Below are 18,779 nucleotides of genomic sequence, written 5' to 3'. Positions count from 1 at the left end.
TGACCACCGAGAAATAAGAAATGTCAGTCCTTTTAAATCCAGAAGCATTCTATCTATCATGTATGCACCATATTTATATGCATGTAAAGCAATTTAAGATTTGTGAAAACGTTTTTATTATTGTGCTCACATAGTGCCTATCAATGACCCATTAAAATCAAATTCCCTTCCATTTAAATAACATATTTATACTGCCTAGCAATTATCTGTACATGAAAGATTATCTTAAATAACTCGGGCCTGAAAGGTGAATCTTTTTAATGACCAAGGCAGGAGAGACTGAAAGTGATTCCAGTTCTTAATTAATTGCCATCAACACAATGAATGTGTTTATTGTCTGACAAATGGGAGATTTGTGCACATTCTGGTGATGCCAATATTTTTCAAATAATCATTTAAACTTTTCAAATCCTGAACTGCCACTCTCTGTTTATAGTGTCATTCATAAATCTAAAGGAGCTTTAATGACCAAGAACACACACGCAAAAAAAAATCTTCAAGATAATTTTGTACTGCAACAGTAAATAAGATGTGCTGTTTGGGGAAGTTCTCAGGCCCACTGACATCTTCACTGTGAGAACTCACCATCACACCAAGTCATTGCGGATGTGGTGGGTTTATTTTTGTCACAGACCAGGGTACATATTAACTGCACTTAAACAACCTTTCATTTTATGTGCACATTTAAAATCATAAACACCCTTTAATACAAGGCTTTCTACATATTGCTTCTAGCCACACCGCTATGATCTTGTACCCCAAAGAGGGTTTCACACCTGTTCAAGCTGATAAAAAATATAGATTTATAATATACATATTTCATAATTCTGTTCTTCAAGCAAGCTTTCTCTATTTGCAATAATTGCATAATTACTAACCTTGAGATTCAGCATGTCCACAGCGACCTGTAGTGAGCCCACCAGAAGAGGGTGATGTTAGTACAAATTCATCAGGAAATGCAGGTTTTTCATTTTGTTCAGGCTTAGGTTTCTGCAATTACTTTGTCACAATAGAAAACATTTTTTTCTTTCAGAATGTAATTAAGTTGCATTTGGAGTTCCTGGTCAGTTGAAATTAGGAACTGAGAAGGAAAATAAGAGAGCACTCACTTTCCTGCAGAATGACGACGAGCAGGAGAAGAAAGGGGAGACGTGAAGGCATGTTTGAGGACTGAAGTCAGAATAACACCAGGATGTGGTGTTTTAGACTCTCTTAAATGTGATGTGAATGAGGAAGTTGGTAGTGTTTCTGTACAACAGGAAAACCATGCAGCACTTCCAGCGAAACACATATTGTACCATTTCTAAGAAAAGTCACGGAACTTGAAAATGCCAATAATCTTTATTAAGGTTCATGTTCGGTTTCATAAAACTATAGCGCTGAAGATCATTTGGTGTGATTTAAAGTCAGATTCTTCGCCAGTGGGCTCATCTGAATTTCCCTGTTCTGTACCATGGTCAAACAGTCTCAAACTTTAATGGTATAGATTTCCTCTTACTTGCAGTAATCAATTTTCCCGCCAGTGGATGAATCATGGGTAAAAGAGAAGTGAACAGCTTCTGTAGTGGTTGATTGGTAAGTGTGGAAAAGTAATGACTTTTTAGATTTTAGCTGCTGGGTCCACAAAGTCCACCATTATCCACAACGTATTAATTAATTTGCATGTTATGGAAGGTCACTTTCCAGTGAATGGTTGAGAGTTCTGCACAGCAATATGGGGGTGGATCCACATACGCGTGTTTATTTTCTGTTTCAGACTAACCATAGCCTACTCCCTGACCACGACACTGTCGCTTCGCACGGAAAGGTGGGTCGCGTCACAGTCTGTGTACTCGCATATCAGCGGTACGTCTACGTCCGTGTACAGCTCCACTGGCGGTTCTCCCGCGACCAGCTCCCTCCTGGTCACAGTGAAGCGATATCGGTTCCCCTCGTGCACCCCTGTCCTGAGGGTTGTGTCCTGTGCTGTGCGTCTCTGTACAGCCTCCAGCCCGTTGACTTCACTGTGCAGCTAACGCTAATGGACAACACTAACAGTAAATAAACTGACGCTCACATTACTGTCGTCAGTCAATGATGAGTGAATGCTGCACGACCCACTCTCCCTGTCACACTGCGGACACATTGATTCCCTGAGGTTGCTTCTGCCCTAAAAAGGGCATGCTCTGCATCTCTGAGCAGAAGGAAACTGAATTCTCTCAGGGACAGTGAGAGTTCAGAAGCACCAGTGGCTGGTATCATTGAAGAATAAAATAAAATGCATTCAGAAAGATGCAAAATATTTAAGGCATTTCGCATTTGTGCTGTACACCCTACTTGTGGAGCAGAATTCTAAGCAGAATTGTGTAATGGTCTAAATTTAAATAATTCCTGTCATTCAGAGGCATCACCAGGCTCAGGGAAGATATCCAACTGCAGAAAAGGACTAAGGAAACAGAGGTAAGTGCAAATAAAAAGGCTATTACTTGGAACATGGAACACAAAACAAACAAAAGAACCAGGAGAACGCAAGACTAGAATAGCTAGCAACTATACAACTACGAGGGAACAAGGAGCTTACACAGGGGAACAGGGGAAACTAATACAGCAACAATCAGGCACGACCAGAGAAAAATGACAAGGGCTGGAGAACAGGCCAAAAATGGATTCACAATTTTGTATTTTATATTTTAAAAAATTTAATACATTTTAATGTGATTCATTATGGAGTGCCAGAACAAGCAAATTGAATCACGTCATGCCTCTCTGAAAAACTGCTGACTACAAATTGCATTGGAGCACAGCACCTGTCCCTGAAAGTCCAATTTGTCAGGAAGGGGCGAGGGAATGGACCCAAACGCAGAGAAACTCTCAAAAACCAAAGGGGTAAATCCAAACTGAGAACTATACTTTTAAATAGAACAAAAACCAAGGGGGACAGAAACAAAGCCACGCAGGACAAATCCCAAAAAAGACAAAGCAAGGATTCTTGAAACGCAAAAACAACAAAAATCCAGAAATCCAAAACCATACAAAAACAGAACTCAGGCAGGGTAGAAAGACAAAACACAGAATCAAAAGTACACATGGAAACACATATCAAAACACCATCAGAAACACAGACAAAAGGATCCAGCACCTGAGTGAGGGAAGAAAGGAACTTAAATAGACAAAACACTGACGAGACACAGGAGGGCACAATGCACAATCAGGCCACAGAGAGGGAAGGGAAAACGAGACAACCAAAAAACAATAATTGAATAATTGAAAACAATAGTACAATTAAACAGGGTAAAAGAACAGAACTAAAAACTGATGTGCTGCCATCTGGTGGCCTAAAAAGGGAAATGCAGACAACCACAGAACTATGACACAATTAACCAGTTCAATTTTCACCCAGAAGGTCTTCACAAGTATCTTGTTGGAAAAAATCTTATAGAAATTTCATCATAATACCCATTTTTGGCACAATAAGGCACTATTAATTCTGTGTCCTGCATAATTTATTGTCTGTGAATACTTACAACATGAACAGCTATTTTAGGAAGTGAAACACAAACAGACATCTCTGTGTGGTCTAATCATTTTACTTTTGTAAACTGGACATTTTGACCTGTGCTTGGCTTTTTTCCACATGTGAAGAGAACATAGGTCACATCGAGTCATTGGCATCTTCACATTTTCACATCCCTGACTTGAAAATGTGAACTACAATTCTCACATGTGAAAACAAAGCGTGACTTGAAATAGGATAGGTTTTTTTCCTGCTCTCATCATTGAAGTGGGATTATTTTTATAGCTGAAATGTGGGATATTCATATGTGGTTTTTGAACGCATGATTTTTCTGTAAGGGCTTTAATGGTCACCATTTATTTAAAGGACATTTCACAAAAGTCTCAACACACTATACATTTAAAACAAAATGAAAGGTAAAAAAAACACATTTGGGGGGTCCTACTATGATTTTGAAAGTGGCTGATGAACGGTGTACTTGAGAGGCACAGGGGGCGCCACCAGGGATTTTGCGCCCCAAGCATTGGTTCTCAGTACAGGGATGGGCCCCAGTTAGCAGTCAGCAGTTATTTAGGGTTTGCCGGGTACTTTTGTGCAATATCAGTCTATAACATTGTAAACACATTTCTGTATTGTGCATAATACAGAATGTATTCTTTCCAAGTGCAGCAGTTATGCCCCCTAAATAACTGTCTGAAGAGTTCTTCTCTATGTTATTCTCATATGTGAGTTTGAACTCTGCTTTGGGGGTACAATCCCAAAACAACATCGCAAGAAAGAAAGATATTACTAACAAAACAGATTAACAATCCAAATGACATTCACAAGGTATTGTCAAAGAATGTTAAAAGAAATATTTCTATTATAATTGTGCACACCCATATAAACATATTGATACTCTCTTGATCAGAGTACATCATAAAGATTAAAAGGACTCCTGTGTTTTGTGTATGAATTCCTCAGTCCGTCTTCAGACTGCTGTACACCACGTTGTCCTGTTGGGCCTGAAAGGCCGTCGTTTGAGGAGCAAGGTGGGCGACAGTGCTGTAAGTCACGTCAGAAGGAGACTAGGTACAGAGAGGCACACAGTCACTAGCCCAGTCACATAGCACACAGCATAGGACACGTATTTATAAAGATGGATGACGCAGCTCCATCAACAGACACACAGCTGAGTTACAGTTCGCAGATGTAATGCAGAGTGCAGTGACTCATACTTACATGTCAATGGTACAATAGATAAATGTATTAATAAAGTCCAGCTTTACAATGAAGTCCTCGTACAGTGGATTTAACAATGCCAGAAATCGCCAGTGGCGTTCTGGATGATTATTTAATATTTCGTTTTGGGCCTTAATTTCAGTACCACATCTATCCTGCTGTTGTTTTGTACTCACTGTGGCATCACTGGTTTCTGCTCCCTTGGACATATCGACAGTGGTGTCTACAGCACAAACGCAAATGAGTTTACATCACATGTTGTTTATAATGGCAACAAGGACATTGAAGGTTGTGCTGAAACTAAAGCTAAAAATTGGTAACATGGTATGACTATGTAATCTTAGGATTGTAGCTAGGTAAACTGTTTATCTTCGTTGACTCAGTTGAGTAGGCACAAGTGCAATAACTATTGCTTGTTTTATCTGCATAAACTGCTTTGTTGCTGTTTTTTGTTGTGTTCATCAGATTAACCTACAGTGTCCAAGTTAAACTATGCGGTCGTTCCCTGCACTTGGAACTGTACTTCCCTCTAGGGTTTTCAACATGCTTGTTCCTGGTTTTGGTTATACACTTTGTTGTACGTCTCTCTGGATAAGAGCGTCTGCCAAATGCCTGTAATGTAATGTAATGTAATGTAATGGCAGCAGGTAGCATGTCTACATGCAGAACAGCTGAAATAAGGGCTAAAGAAATTACTGGAATGTTACAGGTACTTACACACAGCGTCATTGTTAGGAGTTGTGGGCAGCCTGAACAAAACAGACAATTGTTGTATTAGAGATATACTTTATAGGACCTATAGTCATGGTCATGTACTGAAACTATGAGAGTATCAGACTGAGCAAATTAAATTTCTTAATTTCAGTTTGATTGCGCAGACACCATGTAACAGTTGGATTGAGAGGATGGTAGTATGTTTTTATTTCTATAAATTCATCTCATGATAAAGAAAAAAGAAACTGAAATATCTCACCCACTAGATTTCCTTTTTCCTGAAAAGGAAGAAACAGAGATTTTTTTACATTTTTGACGCCACGCATAAAAATAATGCAACATTATTTATACATAATTCAACAGTATATAACAAGAAATGTCACTGTAGAACTCTGTAATTCTCATGTCACAATATGTTGTTGAAGTTTTCCTCAGACAGCTTTGAGAGTTAGCTAAAATCACTGGCTAGTCAAAATCATTGAATGTAGTTCAGACTACTTGTGTTGCACTGATCATGAGTTATCTTGTTAGTATAACTGAAAATGCTACTGACTGCAAAGCAATGAAACTAACTCAGCACTGGAGCCTAAAGATGACTAGACTAGCACAGGAATTTGCAGGTTGGGGCCCACAGCCAAAATGAAAAATAAAATATATGTTCTTTATATTTCCAAATTTCATAGTGGCATATTTTAGAATTTCAGATTAAACATGCCTTGTTTGGTAAACAGATACATGATGATAACATATTTCTTACAATGATTAAATATCCCTATACTGCTTAACAGCTGCATCCACGATATAACAACATAAAAAATGATGTATGTGCTAGTCTATTAAACAGCCACTGTGTTGCAGCCTGTAGTATGGGTTAGATAAAGTAATCAAATGTTAACCATTTAATTTACTTATGGCCTCTTGCTATAGAGTGGCCACAAACACTTGAGAAACGCAGGACTAGTGCACACTACAGAGCAGCCATCAGAAAGACTCACTGTGTATCCAGTACATACAGGCTCCTGTCATTCCCAGGAGGATCACAATCACTGTGAGAATTACTCCAACACCCGCTGGTGTGTTCAACCAGGCTGAAATTTGTAAAGGGGATTTGAGGAGAGTGAGACACTGAGTGAAAAGAGCACCAGCTTTCACAGTTTGAGGGAGTTATTCTTGATCTCCACATATCCTAATACATACGGTGACATTTTATTTTATTTTTAAGCTATTAACCACAGTGCTTCATTGAGACAAAAGAACCCCTCACAGCCAATACCTGGTCTAACACAGTTCAACAAGTAAATCATATAAATACAAAGTGAAAAATGACAATTATTGCTTTGGATCCACAAATTTTTCAGAAAAAACTTTAGAGATTAGCCTTTATTCCTAACATGCACAACACATAATGCATCTCTGTTTTTCAATCTTTTGCCAGTTTTTCAAAATGAAACCTCATTGCCATACATTGATATTGGCTCCAGCTCTCTGTACACTGGCAGCCAATGATAATGTCAGGACTCCACAAGCTAGGAACCATGCTGCAGGGTTAATAGGGTGGGAGGAGTCAGGTAATATGGAAACGGGGCGCACCTGAATAAGTTTATAAGAGGATAAACGTGGGGGGAAGAACCATTTGGAAGAACATAGTCAAGGGCCAGATGAGGGAGGGAAAGAACAGCAGGTGGGGAATCTCACTCCTGACAAAACCAGTAACATTAGTGAAATATGGTCATGTTTGATTATATATTAATATAACCAATAGTCTATTCACAGGTGTTAGTGAAACAGAGCAGTTTCTTGTAGCCAACAACCTTACCCTCACTCATTCCATCAAGTGCCAAACCTGCCATATAGTTTTAACCTCATTTATGGGACAGAGTGAGTGATGTGGGCTTCCAAGCATATAACAGAAAATGAAATAAAGGACTTTTGTACAAAAAATGAATCTTATGTCAATGTCAGTGCAAAACATACAATTATAATGACTGAGGAGCAAAATACAATAAACACTTGTCTTATAAGTTGAGAATTCAATGTGCAAGCATTATTTATAAACTGCATAGATAAAAAAAGAGTACGGTACTTTTACTCTGGTCCTTGTTCTTAGCTTCAGCACAGTCACTCAGTTTAGAGTTGAAGGTCTTAAACTGATAACGACAGCAGTATGTCAGAGTGGAGTCAGAGCTGCGGGGGACAGTGAAACTGACAGCTCGCTCTTCTGTTCCAGCCTGGGTGCTCTTAGTATGTGTTCTACTCCTGTTGGAGTACAGGAAGAAAATAGCTCCAGTGATGTCAGGTGGGGCTTCACAGTGAATGTGTGTCTCAGTGTGTTCTGTGGAGACTGAGATGCTGGGCTTCCTCAGATCTAGAACACACAAATAATACATGATACAGAGAAATACATTTGCAGGGTCAATGTACCGATCGTGTTCCCTGTGGCTAAATGTGCATGAGCATCCTGATGGTTTTATTTATTGAGATCTGGCAGGAGGAGCTGGAGTGACTGAGCTGCATCCCTTACCCCAAGTGCACGTTGCTTGGGTTAGTTTTATATAAGTGAAACATTAGGTCTATGGGAAGCCAGAAATAGGCTTTTAGTAAGACAGAAATTAAAACTGACAGTCTGCGCTTTAACCTTTATCTTCATTGTTTCATTTCAAATCCAATGTGCAGGAGTATAGAGTCAAAAAGACAAAAATGGTGTCACTGTCCAACTGCTTCCAGACTGAAATGTACACACATGCATAGACACACACGCACACACACCAGCGCACACACAACCATACAGTGCCTTAAGAATGGTTTTGGCCCCCCAATGATTCATAATTTTTCTGTCATGCATTTCTTTACAGAAACATTCATTTAGAAATTACTATTTATTATTTATTAACTGACCTTAGCACCTGCTGTCCTATTTCAGACTCCATATGTCAGAATTATGAATTCTTACCCAGCACAGTCACTGTGGAGGGGTCACTATGACGAGCAGGTTTCCCTCCTTCCTCCAGACTGTAAAAACATCTCATGATGATCTCATTGCGTGCGCTGTGACTCCCACTGAGCAGCTCAGCTCCAGTGACTGAGCGCTCACAGTCTGAGCCACTGATCGGTCCTCTCTGATTAGTGGTGAAAGTGCAGTGGGACGCAGGGGCAGAGTCAGGTCTCTTGCACCTCAGTTTCACTGATTCCTCTATGGAAATTACTGCAGGAAGCAATTCTAACTCAGCCTTTGGCAGTTTACCTGCAAAAGTTCAATGATCCATTTAGTTTCAATCATCAGTTATGCTTGATTTTCCACTCAAACAGCTATATTGTAGGCACTTTCATACAGCACCCGACCACAAACTTCCACTTCCATTTTGTTTCTTTGCTGGAAGTAAGATTTTCCTTGGGGCCCATTCACAATCGAATTTATAATGAATTTGTAGGAACTACAAAAGATATAGCAAGGTTAATAAAAACAAGCTGAAGTTACAGCCAAGGCACTGTAGGAGCATGTGAGAATTACAGCAATATTGGGTACATCATTTAATATGAGTGCTGAATGTATGCGCTTATCCAGTTTGTTTTCAGCTGATCAAAGCAGTGTAATTATATTTTGGCAAATTATGTACAGTAAAACTTGATGTAAAGAGAGAATATATGAAAGATTACATAACTTAAATTGATATTAGTCAAAATATTAACTGTATAATGAACTATATGTGCTTGTTAGGGTAAATATACTTGTCTTGCTTATTCACAGCTACGACAATTGCTTCACTAAATGGATCTGCCTACAGATGGTGCTGTAGCTGTTGTAGTCTGTATTAGTATCTGTTTGCTGTTAGTGTTTATTTTATGTTTCTGTAAGTTTATTATTTTTCACATCCTCCGTCCCAGTATTTTCATTCTCCCGGTCACTTGTCTCCCCAGTGCCGTCTCTGTGTCTGTGTTCCCTGAGCTGCTTCACTCCCCTGTATTTGCGTGATTTCACTATTCGGGTGGTTCCGGGTTTTCGTGGTTTTCCCCCTTCTTTCCAGTCTCGTTTTACTTACTTCCTGCTTATATCTAGTTTTACTAATTTCTACTAATCCTTACTAACTTATAGATTGTAAAATACTAACCTCATTAATATACTAACATGTTAATATTACTAATGGATTAACAAACACTAGTTTTGGGTTTTTGATAGTTTAAATCACTATACTAATACATTAACCATTCTCCCCTTTTCCATGCTGTGCTGTAGCTCCGCCCCTTTTCTTTCTAGTCCGCCCTAACGCTGAGTTCTGCAATTGCCTGCACCTGTCTCTTGCTCTAACTACACCTCTCTCTCTCTGCACGTGTTTTACCTGCTAAACCCAGGCCGTCTGTTATCATTGTTGTCTATGTGATTCCAGTCCGCGTTTTGTCAGTCCCCTGTCATTTAATTCGTTATCCTAATGTTCTTCACCTGGATGTTGTTTGTTACTCTGCCCTCACTCACGTAACCCCTCCTTGATTCTTACCTTCCCCAGTGTATAAATGTCAGTCTTATCCACCAGCTCCCTGTCAGAATGTTGATCGTATTCACTGTGCCGATGTTTTGTAAGCCTTTGTTTATTGAGATTCCTGGGACGCCTTTTCTGTACGACTTCCAGTTTGCCTGCCCCTTTTGTTTGATTGCTTTCTGGTTTGACCTTCGCTTTGTTTTGACTTCTCTTTTGCCTGTTCCTTTGTACCTTCGCCTATCTGATCTCCTGGTTTTTGATTTTTTGCCCGTTTACCACTATTCTTTTGGAAACTCGATTTTGTACCGTCCTATCTCTGATTACCTGGCTTTGAACTTTGGACTGAATAAAGACAACGTTTTTTGGATTTCCCTGGTCTGCGTTTGGGTCCTTGCACAGAACATTACAGTAGCAGTGTGTCTTTGGCTGGGTGTGAAGCACAAGGAATTGACACATTGCAATGCTTGTCACAGCTACACCCACTTGAAGATCAAGTTAATGTGAATGTGAGGGGCAATTGTCTGTTTGGTCTAGAAACTTGATACTTGACAAGATCATGACATTATAAACAACTATCACTGTACAGGGTGCAATGCTGTGGCTAAACAACAAACAAATAAATTGCACAGTGAAAGGGAAAACTGGCAGCTCTCAGCTTTACGTAGAGCTCATAATGCTTGTTATTTAATTGGTAACTTACTGACAGTGGATCTGTCACTGCGTGGAGAGAAAGAACAAGGGTCTGTATTTACACTGTAATCTTTTGAACTGTGAGAGCAGAAACTGCTGTAACACATTCCAGTGGAAAATGTTGGCTGGACACGTGTGGTAACGTTTCTGCTGTGATATTGTGAATCCTCTCATACAGTAATTGTGTCTTGTCTGTGCGGATTAAAAGAAGTGGCTGCTGGTTGCATGGTTTCAGAGGCTGTGCATGCTAGCCCTGAACCGACTTGCAGCAATGAAACTGGCCTACAAATAAATACCCGTCCAAATTGGGAGAGCAAATACAGAAAACCTTTTTTTTCCTATTCTGTATATGGAATAATAGTTTATTGTGATATTGTAATGCTGAAATCTTCTAATCCAAACCCATGTAAAATTTGTCAAATAGAAAGCACATATATAAAAGTATGTACCTGCTTCAGAAAAGGTTGATGTCCCTGGAGAGAGTCCTGATGAAATAAGTTGTGAGAGTGAGATTTACATTTTGAAACATTGCATAAAAGGAGGCAAATAATGACTGACAAACTTCTCATGACACACAGACCAGTTATTTTAACCTTATGGCTGTATTTTACTAACTGTAAGTACAGAGATTTACTCACCTTCTATTTTTATTTTGTCACTGCGTGGGGAAGGAGAGCGGGGGTCGGTGGGGACAGAGTAATCGCAACTCACTTCTGTTGCCCCCACAGGCTGCAGACCCTGCTTCAGGTCATCCCGTTTCACAATAAAGATACAGACTTTATCTTTGTGTTTGGTCCATGTGCTTCTGAATGGCTGAAATGAGTCTCCAATGTACAGGTTACAGCTGACATTAGTGCCAGATGGGAGGTGTTCCAGCTTTGTCTGACAGACCAGGTCCACCTCCCCACCACTGTTCTGCACAGAAATCTCTGGTTTCTTTAGGTCTATGAAAAGAGAACACACACGTCACAGAGCAGAAATACTAAACTGCATAAAATCCTAAAAGGTGTGTTAATATCAAGCCTTAACAAATAATATTTATAGTATTAAGAGAGCAGCATCTCCCTGCCTAAAGTGGTATACATATATCAACAAGTAAAATATTACTTTTATTACCATTTCATTACACATATACTATGTATTTATACTATTTTAAAACTTTAGTGTATAGTTACAAATTGTTTCTGTTAGATGTTTTCTTACTGATACACAAAGAACCAACAGAAATGCGGGAAGCCTCTTCAAAAACTTGAGACCATGCACACAGAATCTTTTGCCACAGAAATCCAGTCAAAGTTAAAGTTTAACAAGGTACAATTCCCTGTCTTTGTAATATGTTTAATGTCAAAACAATCAAAAATCAAAATACATGCTGCATTTGCATAATTATAGTGCTCCCCACTTTCTCTACCTTTTACCACAAAAAAAGATTTAAATCAAATTGTTATCTGTCATTTAACACATTACTGTTATGTAAAGATAATGTATTAATACTAATATTAGTACACACTAAAACTCAAACAATAGCTATAATTTAAAGATGATAAATGCTGTTATCTGTCATTCAACAAGTTATTGCATTTCCACATATAATGTTTTCTATTAATGTCAATGTCTGAAGTAGAAAGAGGCCCAGTCAGTCTTTTTTGTGAAATCATGAATGGTCTTTGAATGCGATGAACCGTTAGACAAAAATTTCCTGAGACCCTATCAGTGGTTTCAGACTGCATGCAGCAGTTTCTTGACAAATACTGATTTAGGTCTGCTGCAAGGTACCGTACATACACACCAAAATTAAAATACAATAGAATGAGAATATGTATTGTAGTGTACCATCGCTAATTGTAAATTTGAGAGGATGATAACAATAAAACATTCTTATTTCTCCTTCTTCTGTCTTACAGTATTCTCTGTCTGTCTATCTACAGCCATTCAAAATCAGAACATCTATACAGTACATGTTTCAGTCGGATGTTAAAGGCAGGATTGACTTCAAAAAAAGCTGAAATATAGTAATTAATATATCCTCCTGAGATAATATATGCTTTTTGAGTTTAAAACCAGTGACTCATATTCCCTCCATGAAACAGAAATTAATTGCTGGGTAATAGGAGGATATGTCATATGCCATTATATGTGAAATCATGTAATGTAATCTTAAATGGCTTTGCACACAGTTCATCGTAACATAAAGCACAAAAGAATCCCTTTGCTTGACCTAATAACTTGGACAACATATTGAACCATCTCGCTAATTTGGCTGCAGATACCAGAAGGGAAATGTGATAAATTTGGATAACGCTATTTGTGGCTTTTATACTGACCTTCAGCATCGGCGTGCAGTATGAAATCTGGCAAACATAAGGCAAATGAAACAAATCAAAATTTGATCAAAACTGTCCTCCAGATATTTATTGTTAACTTTCTATGACATGCCATGATCAGCATGAAATGTGAACATTTGTAAAAATCTACATAAAGAAATGTGATTAGTTTAGATGAACCAGAAAATAAACTGGAAATAAACACATTGTCACAAAGACACAGAGAACTAGAAGAAAATAACTGCTGCAGATCTATCACTGCTGGCCACTGTGACAGACAGAGAATGCAGGAAGAGAAAGAGGAACAAGAAAAGAGAGAAATAATTGTTTCACTCACAGTCCAGCTGGATGGCAAAGGCCAGCAGCAGAGTGGTGTAGAACTGGGACCGCATTTCAAAGAGGAGGAACACAACAGTGAGCAAAAAGAAAGAAGAGCAGATACTTGTCTCAGACTGATCGTGTGAATACGGAAGTATATTTTGGGGTGGGACAAGAAACCACAGCCATGTTCAGTTGCAGGCTATTTATGTATCTTTTAGGAGGGGGAACTAGGCTTGCAACTCAAAAGGTTGTGCGTTTGAATCCCAGCTGGGATTCTGCCATTTTATATAGTGAAGTACTGAGCCTAAATTGGTTGAGTAATATATCCAGCCATGTATATGGATTGTATGTAGTAATGTGATCTAGGAAAGTCACTCTGGATAAGAGCATCTGCTGAATTGTAATTGTAAGTAAACCCTCAAATGGCGGCAAAAAAACTCCTCAATGAGAAGAAATCTTGAGAGGAACCCTGCTATTGAGGGGGAGCACATCCTCCGCTGGCCAGCCTGGTATAAAGACAGCAAATAAACTGGGTTAAGCAGGTTACAGCTGAGATGAAAGCTAACAGGAATGATAGAAGAGCAAATGGTATAGCTCAGAACAGTGCAGTTTAGAGGAGCCGGATGATGGATATGGAGCTCCAGACAGTGGCAAGACCAGGGCAAGGGAGGAACAGGGTTGAAACAGTCCATGACCATGGAGCGAAGGACAGGACTAGAGCGATCTTTGAACTCAGGGCGAGATAAGGGGCGAGAGCCCCATGGAAAGAGAAACCGTGAGGCCAACGCCTACTGACAGCTTCTCATTCTCAGGGGACTGTGGGACCAGGTGCCACCAGCAGATGGCAGTGTAGTGCAAGCTGCATGTATCTCTGTCTGCACCATAAATGAAAGGACAACTGTAGTGGAGATTTTGACTGACAACGAAAGAGGAAAAAAAGATGATCTGTCATTTTAGTATATGGAAAAATTTTAGCTCGTAGCCTCAGAGGATAGCAAGACAGCTAGCTAACACATTTACATTGCAAAAATTCATCAGGTGGATTATTTGTTGTTGATGAGCTTTAGCACTTGGACCTTGTCATGCTTCACATGAATATAATTTGACTAGTTATAGTTTGTGCCTGTTGGCGTTCATCACTGAATGTGTTAATGTATGTGTGGGTGTGTGCTTATTTTACATTGCTCTGAATTAGAGCCCCAGTATATTAAAATGTAAAAAAATAATGGCACACTATTATTTTGATGCTTAAATCACTGCTGCTAATGCCTTTTCTTTGTCAAAATCAGACATTATATACCATATGTTTGCCAGCAGTCATATGACCCTGTACCCTTCCCATGCCAATCTGCTGAAGCTAAGCAGTTGTAGGTTTACTTAGTACTTGCATGCGGGCCTCCAGGGAAATGGAAATGTCTGCTGGAAAGGTGTTGGTAGTCCTGTGGGGACCTAATATAAATTCAATGGTTCATGGTGTTGGGTGAGGTTACCATCCTTTAGATGAAACAATAAGTCACCATCCAGACTGAAAAGAGTAGATGTGATAACCCTGGAGTCCAGCTCAAATCCCCCAAAAATTGGTTCTCTGGCAACCAAATGATCCCCTACATCTGACGTGCTAAACAATCCCTTACATTCCCAATTTGATTATCTGTGTCTTCACTGCAAAAGAGCACAGAGTTCTGATTCGACGCACAAGATAAAATAAATGAGTAAACTTGCAGCCCATATTTCCAACAAATATTATGTGTATTTTTTATGACGAGCTTAGTCTTTTTTTCAATTTATGCTCTACAAGAAACAAAAATAATGGACAAAAGAACAAAATAAGAACAATATTATTTAAAAAAACCAACTTGGGTTCACAACAGTGCTTGTAATAAATATGAAATTGAGAGCATACATTGTTTAATGGATGAAAACAGGTTAGATATGACATCGCAGAAATACAGACTACAGTAGTAAATATTTAAGAGTACTCTTTATTTTAAGTTAAAACAGTATGTCATTTTGTGACTATGTATGTTATGTTGTTTATAAATATACATGTTCTGTATTTATGTGTGGTTTATGTGTATTTTTATTGGGTATGTGTACTGTATATTTGTAGAGGTAAACAGGCTAATCTCTCTCATGTCTCAGCACAATGTCTCCCCAAACTGCCCAGTGTTCTCATTCCCTCTCCTCTTCCTGCCTGCAGCATATGAAACAAAACACATGAAAATGAAATTAGTCAACTAATATATGCACTTGCATAGGGAGGAATTAAATCCAAAGATAAACCAGCAGCACACTTTCAGAAAGTGATTTTTTCTTTTTTACAATACAACATTTACCATAAGAGCCAAAAATGGATACATTCTTAAGCATATAAAAAGGCTTCAGTTGCTGAAATTTGATACATCAGCAGTACTGACTATGCAGCCATCATCTAATCACATTATCAGTCTCCCTGAAGTGCGTGCTGCCAGTCGCTGCTTTCATTCTGTATTCCACCAGCTGAACTTAAATTTCAGCAGAACAGTGCATTTCATACACAGCTGGTATAGGCAGACCACACATGCCTGACCAAACAGAGCAGTCACTCCTGTGCATGAGATGGGCACTACCATGGCAACTGAAAGTCTGGCTCCTGTGGCAGAACTATGATCATATATGAACTGCCCTGCTGGGCTGCCAGCCCTGCCACAATCATGAATCAGCATCAGTCAGGATGTCAGTAAATGTTACCTGTAGCTGAACATGGTAAAAATGTACAGTATGTTCTCCTCCTGTAAAGTGCTCTACTGGAAGTAAATGAATTTATGATTCATCAAAGCAACCAGAATTACGTAATGAAAATAAACTTTTTTGTGCCCTGCAGAAAAACTAAAAACCCAATTAAAAACAAAACAAAACAAAAAAAAAGGAATATAGTTTGAACCTTCCCATTGAAAATAATTGCTTTACAAGTTACTTATTGAAATAAAGCTCCAGTCGCCTGCATGTAGCCAATATTGTCCACTTTTCACCATAAGCAAATATCAATGGCAGGACTTTTCAAAAAATCCTTAAGAGCGTTACTGTCACATACAGGAGGGTAGGACCCAGACGTGGAGTGAAAAAAAAACACAGGAACTTTAAAGGAAAGTTTAAACAAAGACATTTACTACACAAAAAAAAAAACAGAAGAAAATCCAAAAGTCCAAAAACACGTAGAACAGAACGCACAGACACAGACACAGACACAGACACAGACACAGACACAGACACAGACACAGACACAGACACAGACACAGACACAGACACAGACACAGACACAGACACAGACACAGACACAGACACAGACACAGACACAGACACAGACACAGACACACAAGCAGGTCAAACCACAGGCGGGCAGAAACACACATGAAACAAAAGGAACCAGCACCCGAGTCAAGAAACAAAGAACTTAAATAGACAAGGGTAACAAGACACAGGTGAACTCAAAGAACAATCAAACCAGAAAAGGAGGGATAACAAGACACAGGTGGGAACAATGATAGAATAATTAAAACCAATAATACAATTAACACAGGGCGCGAGAACGAACTGAAACACAAAACTGAAGTGCCGTCATCTGGCGACCAAAAGGGGATAAACAGAAACAGAAAATACAGAACCATGACATTTACAAACTTTTCATAGCTGTGTAACACATTCATAGTCACTATATCAACATTATTACATTCGTACTTTTAACCAAAACAGAATGTAATGGTAATATAATGTATAATGTGGGTGGTAACAGCACAATATGTAAAAGCATATTGAATGACTTTGTTTTTTTAATCAACATTTATGCAGTAGTTATGTTGTGCTTATGAATATTTGATGCAGGTTTTACATAAAGACTTTCTTTGTATGATTCAGATTAGATGTCTGATTAAAAAGTACATTTCTATTGGCTGATGATGGGTGGACAGTTGAAGCACAGACCTGTGGTTGGTGTGTGGGAGATGAAGTATTCTATGAGTATTCCAATAGCAGCCAAGAGGACCAGCGCACTGAGGATGTGTCGCCACAGTAAACTGGCTGACTCTGAGAAAGGAAAGAAAAGGAAAGGAACAGATCAGCAAACAATACTGACAATTACAATCTGGACCACACACGGAGTTTGTACTTTCTGTCTTCATTAAATGTGTTTCATTAGTGAAAGATAGTTTAAATAGAACAAGAGAAGTAAGAGTCTATGAAGAATTAACAGAGTAACATTGACAAATGAAGCACAGTTACCATAACATTTTTACTGTATGGGAACTTGACATTGTATCCTATGTTCACATTATACTGGCAGCTCATTTTAATGTTGATTTCTGCACTGTGACTCCCCCTGAGCAGCTCAGACCTAGTGACAGACTGAAAGGGTCTCAGTCAGCTGTCTCCCCTCTGTGTATAAATAACACTGAGACTCAGAGGGAGGCAGATCAGTTCCCTGGATCAGCTCCCTCCCGGTCACAGTGAAGCGATATCGGTTCCCCCCATGCACCCCTGTCCTGAGGGGTGTGTCTTTTGTGTCTGTACAGCCTCCTTACGATTCCTTACTTGGTTCTGTGGTCGGTACTGTACGCAGTTCTGTGGTCGGTACTGTGCGTGGTTCTGTGGGCGGTTCTATGGGTGGTACTGTGGGCGGTTCTGTGGTCGATACCGTGCGTGGTTCTGTGGTCGATATCGTGCGTGGTTCTGTGGGTGGTACTGTGCGTGGTTCTGTGGGCGGTTCTATGGGTGGTACTGTGGGCGGTTCTGCAGTCTGCTGAGCAGGGGTCTGTGGAGGTTGTGACGTTACTTTCCCACCTGCAGAGAAATGAAATGTCTTCATATAGTTTAAATGAAATTAAGTGGACTACACTGTTGAATCTGTTGCTCTCTCTACTGCAGTGCATGAATGGTCTTTGGATGCTATGAACTTGTAGTTCTAAGTCGTGTTAAAATAAAGTCAACACAAAATTGCAAATTACACAATTTCTTGAGACTCTTGGTTTCAGATAACATTCAACACAAACTGCATTTAGGTCTCCTGCAATATATAGTTAATGCAGAACTATTGCAACTGTGATGCATTTTTTGTTGTTTTGGCTCTGCGCTCTTGCACAGTGTGCTCTGGCATATATCACACCTGGAATCAAGTCTAGCCCTTTAGGTTCTTGTGCAAGATCTAATGATGCAACAACACACAGATGGACAAGAAACAGCTGAGCAGCCAATTGTCCAATTGCGTTTGTCCCAATAAAATGGGGGGACTATGCGTAAAAAATGATGCAAATATCCTTAAATAAAAATTGTCAGTCTGCACTTTAACCTCATATTCATTGTTTAATTTCAAATCCAATGTGCTGGAGTACAGAGCCAGAACAACAAAAATTACATATATCGCTTGTTTAACAAATTACTCGTTATGCTTAAAAATATAGATAAATAATATAAGTAATGGTGCAAATAGTCATTTGATCTGATGTTTGAACAAACACGAAATAAATAAAGTCTGAAAGGAAACAAAGAAATCAGCGAAGGAAACCAATATTC

General features: G+C 39.1%; 2 protein-coding genes across 2 annotated transcripts in view; both read right to left on the bottom strand.

Annotated features, from left to right (window-relative positions):
* Positions 1-1,207, bottom strand: part of LOC118222935 — a 38,366-nt gene extending 37,159 nt beyond the window's left edge. The window contains exons 1-2 of the mRNA XM_035408919.1: positions 1,110-1,207; positions 879-905 (exon numbers count right to left, since the gene is read on the bottom strand). Coding sequence (XP_035264810.1) covers positions 879-905; positions 1,110-1,161 — 79 coding nt within the window. The 5' untranslated portion in view covers positions 1,162-1,207. The remainder of the gene's footprint in view (positions 1-878; positions 906-1,109) is intronic.
* LOC118230221 overlaps positions 1-18,779 on the bottom strand; it is a 249,467-nt gene that overhangs the window by 107,644 nt on the left and 123,044 nt on the right. Inside the window, exons 14-15 of the mRNA XM_035423076.1 lie at positions 11,229-11,534; positions 11,040-11,075 (exon numbers count right to left, since the gene is read on the bottom strand). Of these exons, the coding sequence (XP_035278967.1) occupies positions 11,040-11,075; positions 11,229-11,534 (342 nt within the window). The remainder of the gene's footprint in view (positions 1-11,039; positions 11,076-11,228; positions 11,535-18,779) is intronic.

The sequence above is a fragment of the Anguilla anguilla genome, chromosome 1, assembly GCF_013347855.1.
Source record: "Anguilla anguilla isolate fAngAng1 chromosome 1, fAngAng1.pri, whole genome shotgun sequence".
Classification (NCBI taxonomy): Eukaryota; Metazoa; Chordata; class Actinopteri; order Anguilliformes; family Anguillidae; genus Anguilla; species Anguilla anguilla.
The sequence above is the reverse complement of the archived record's forward strand: the minus strand, read 5'-3'. Positions and strand labels throughout refer to the sequence as shown.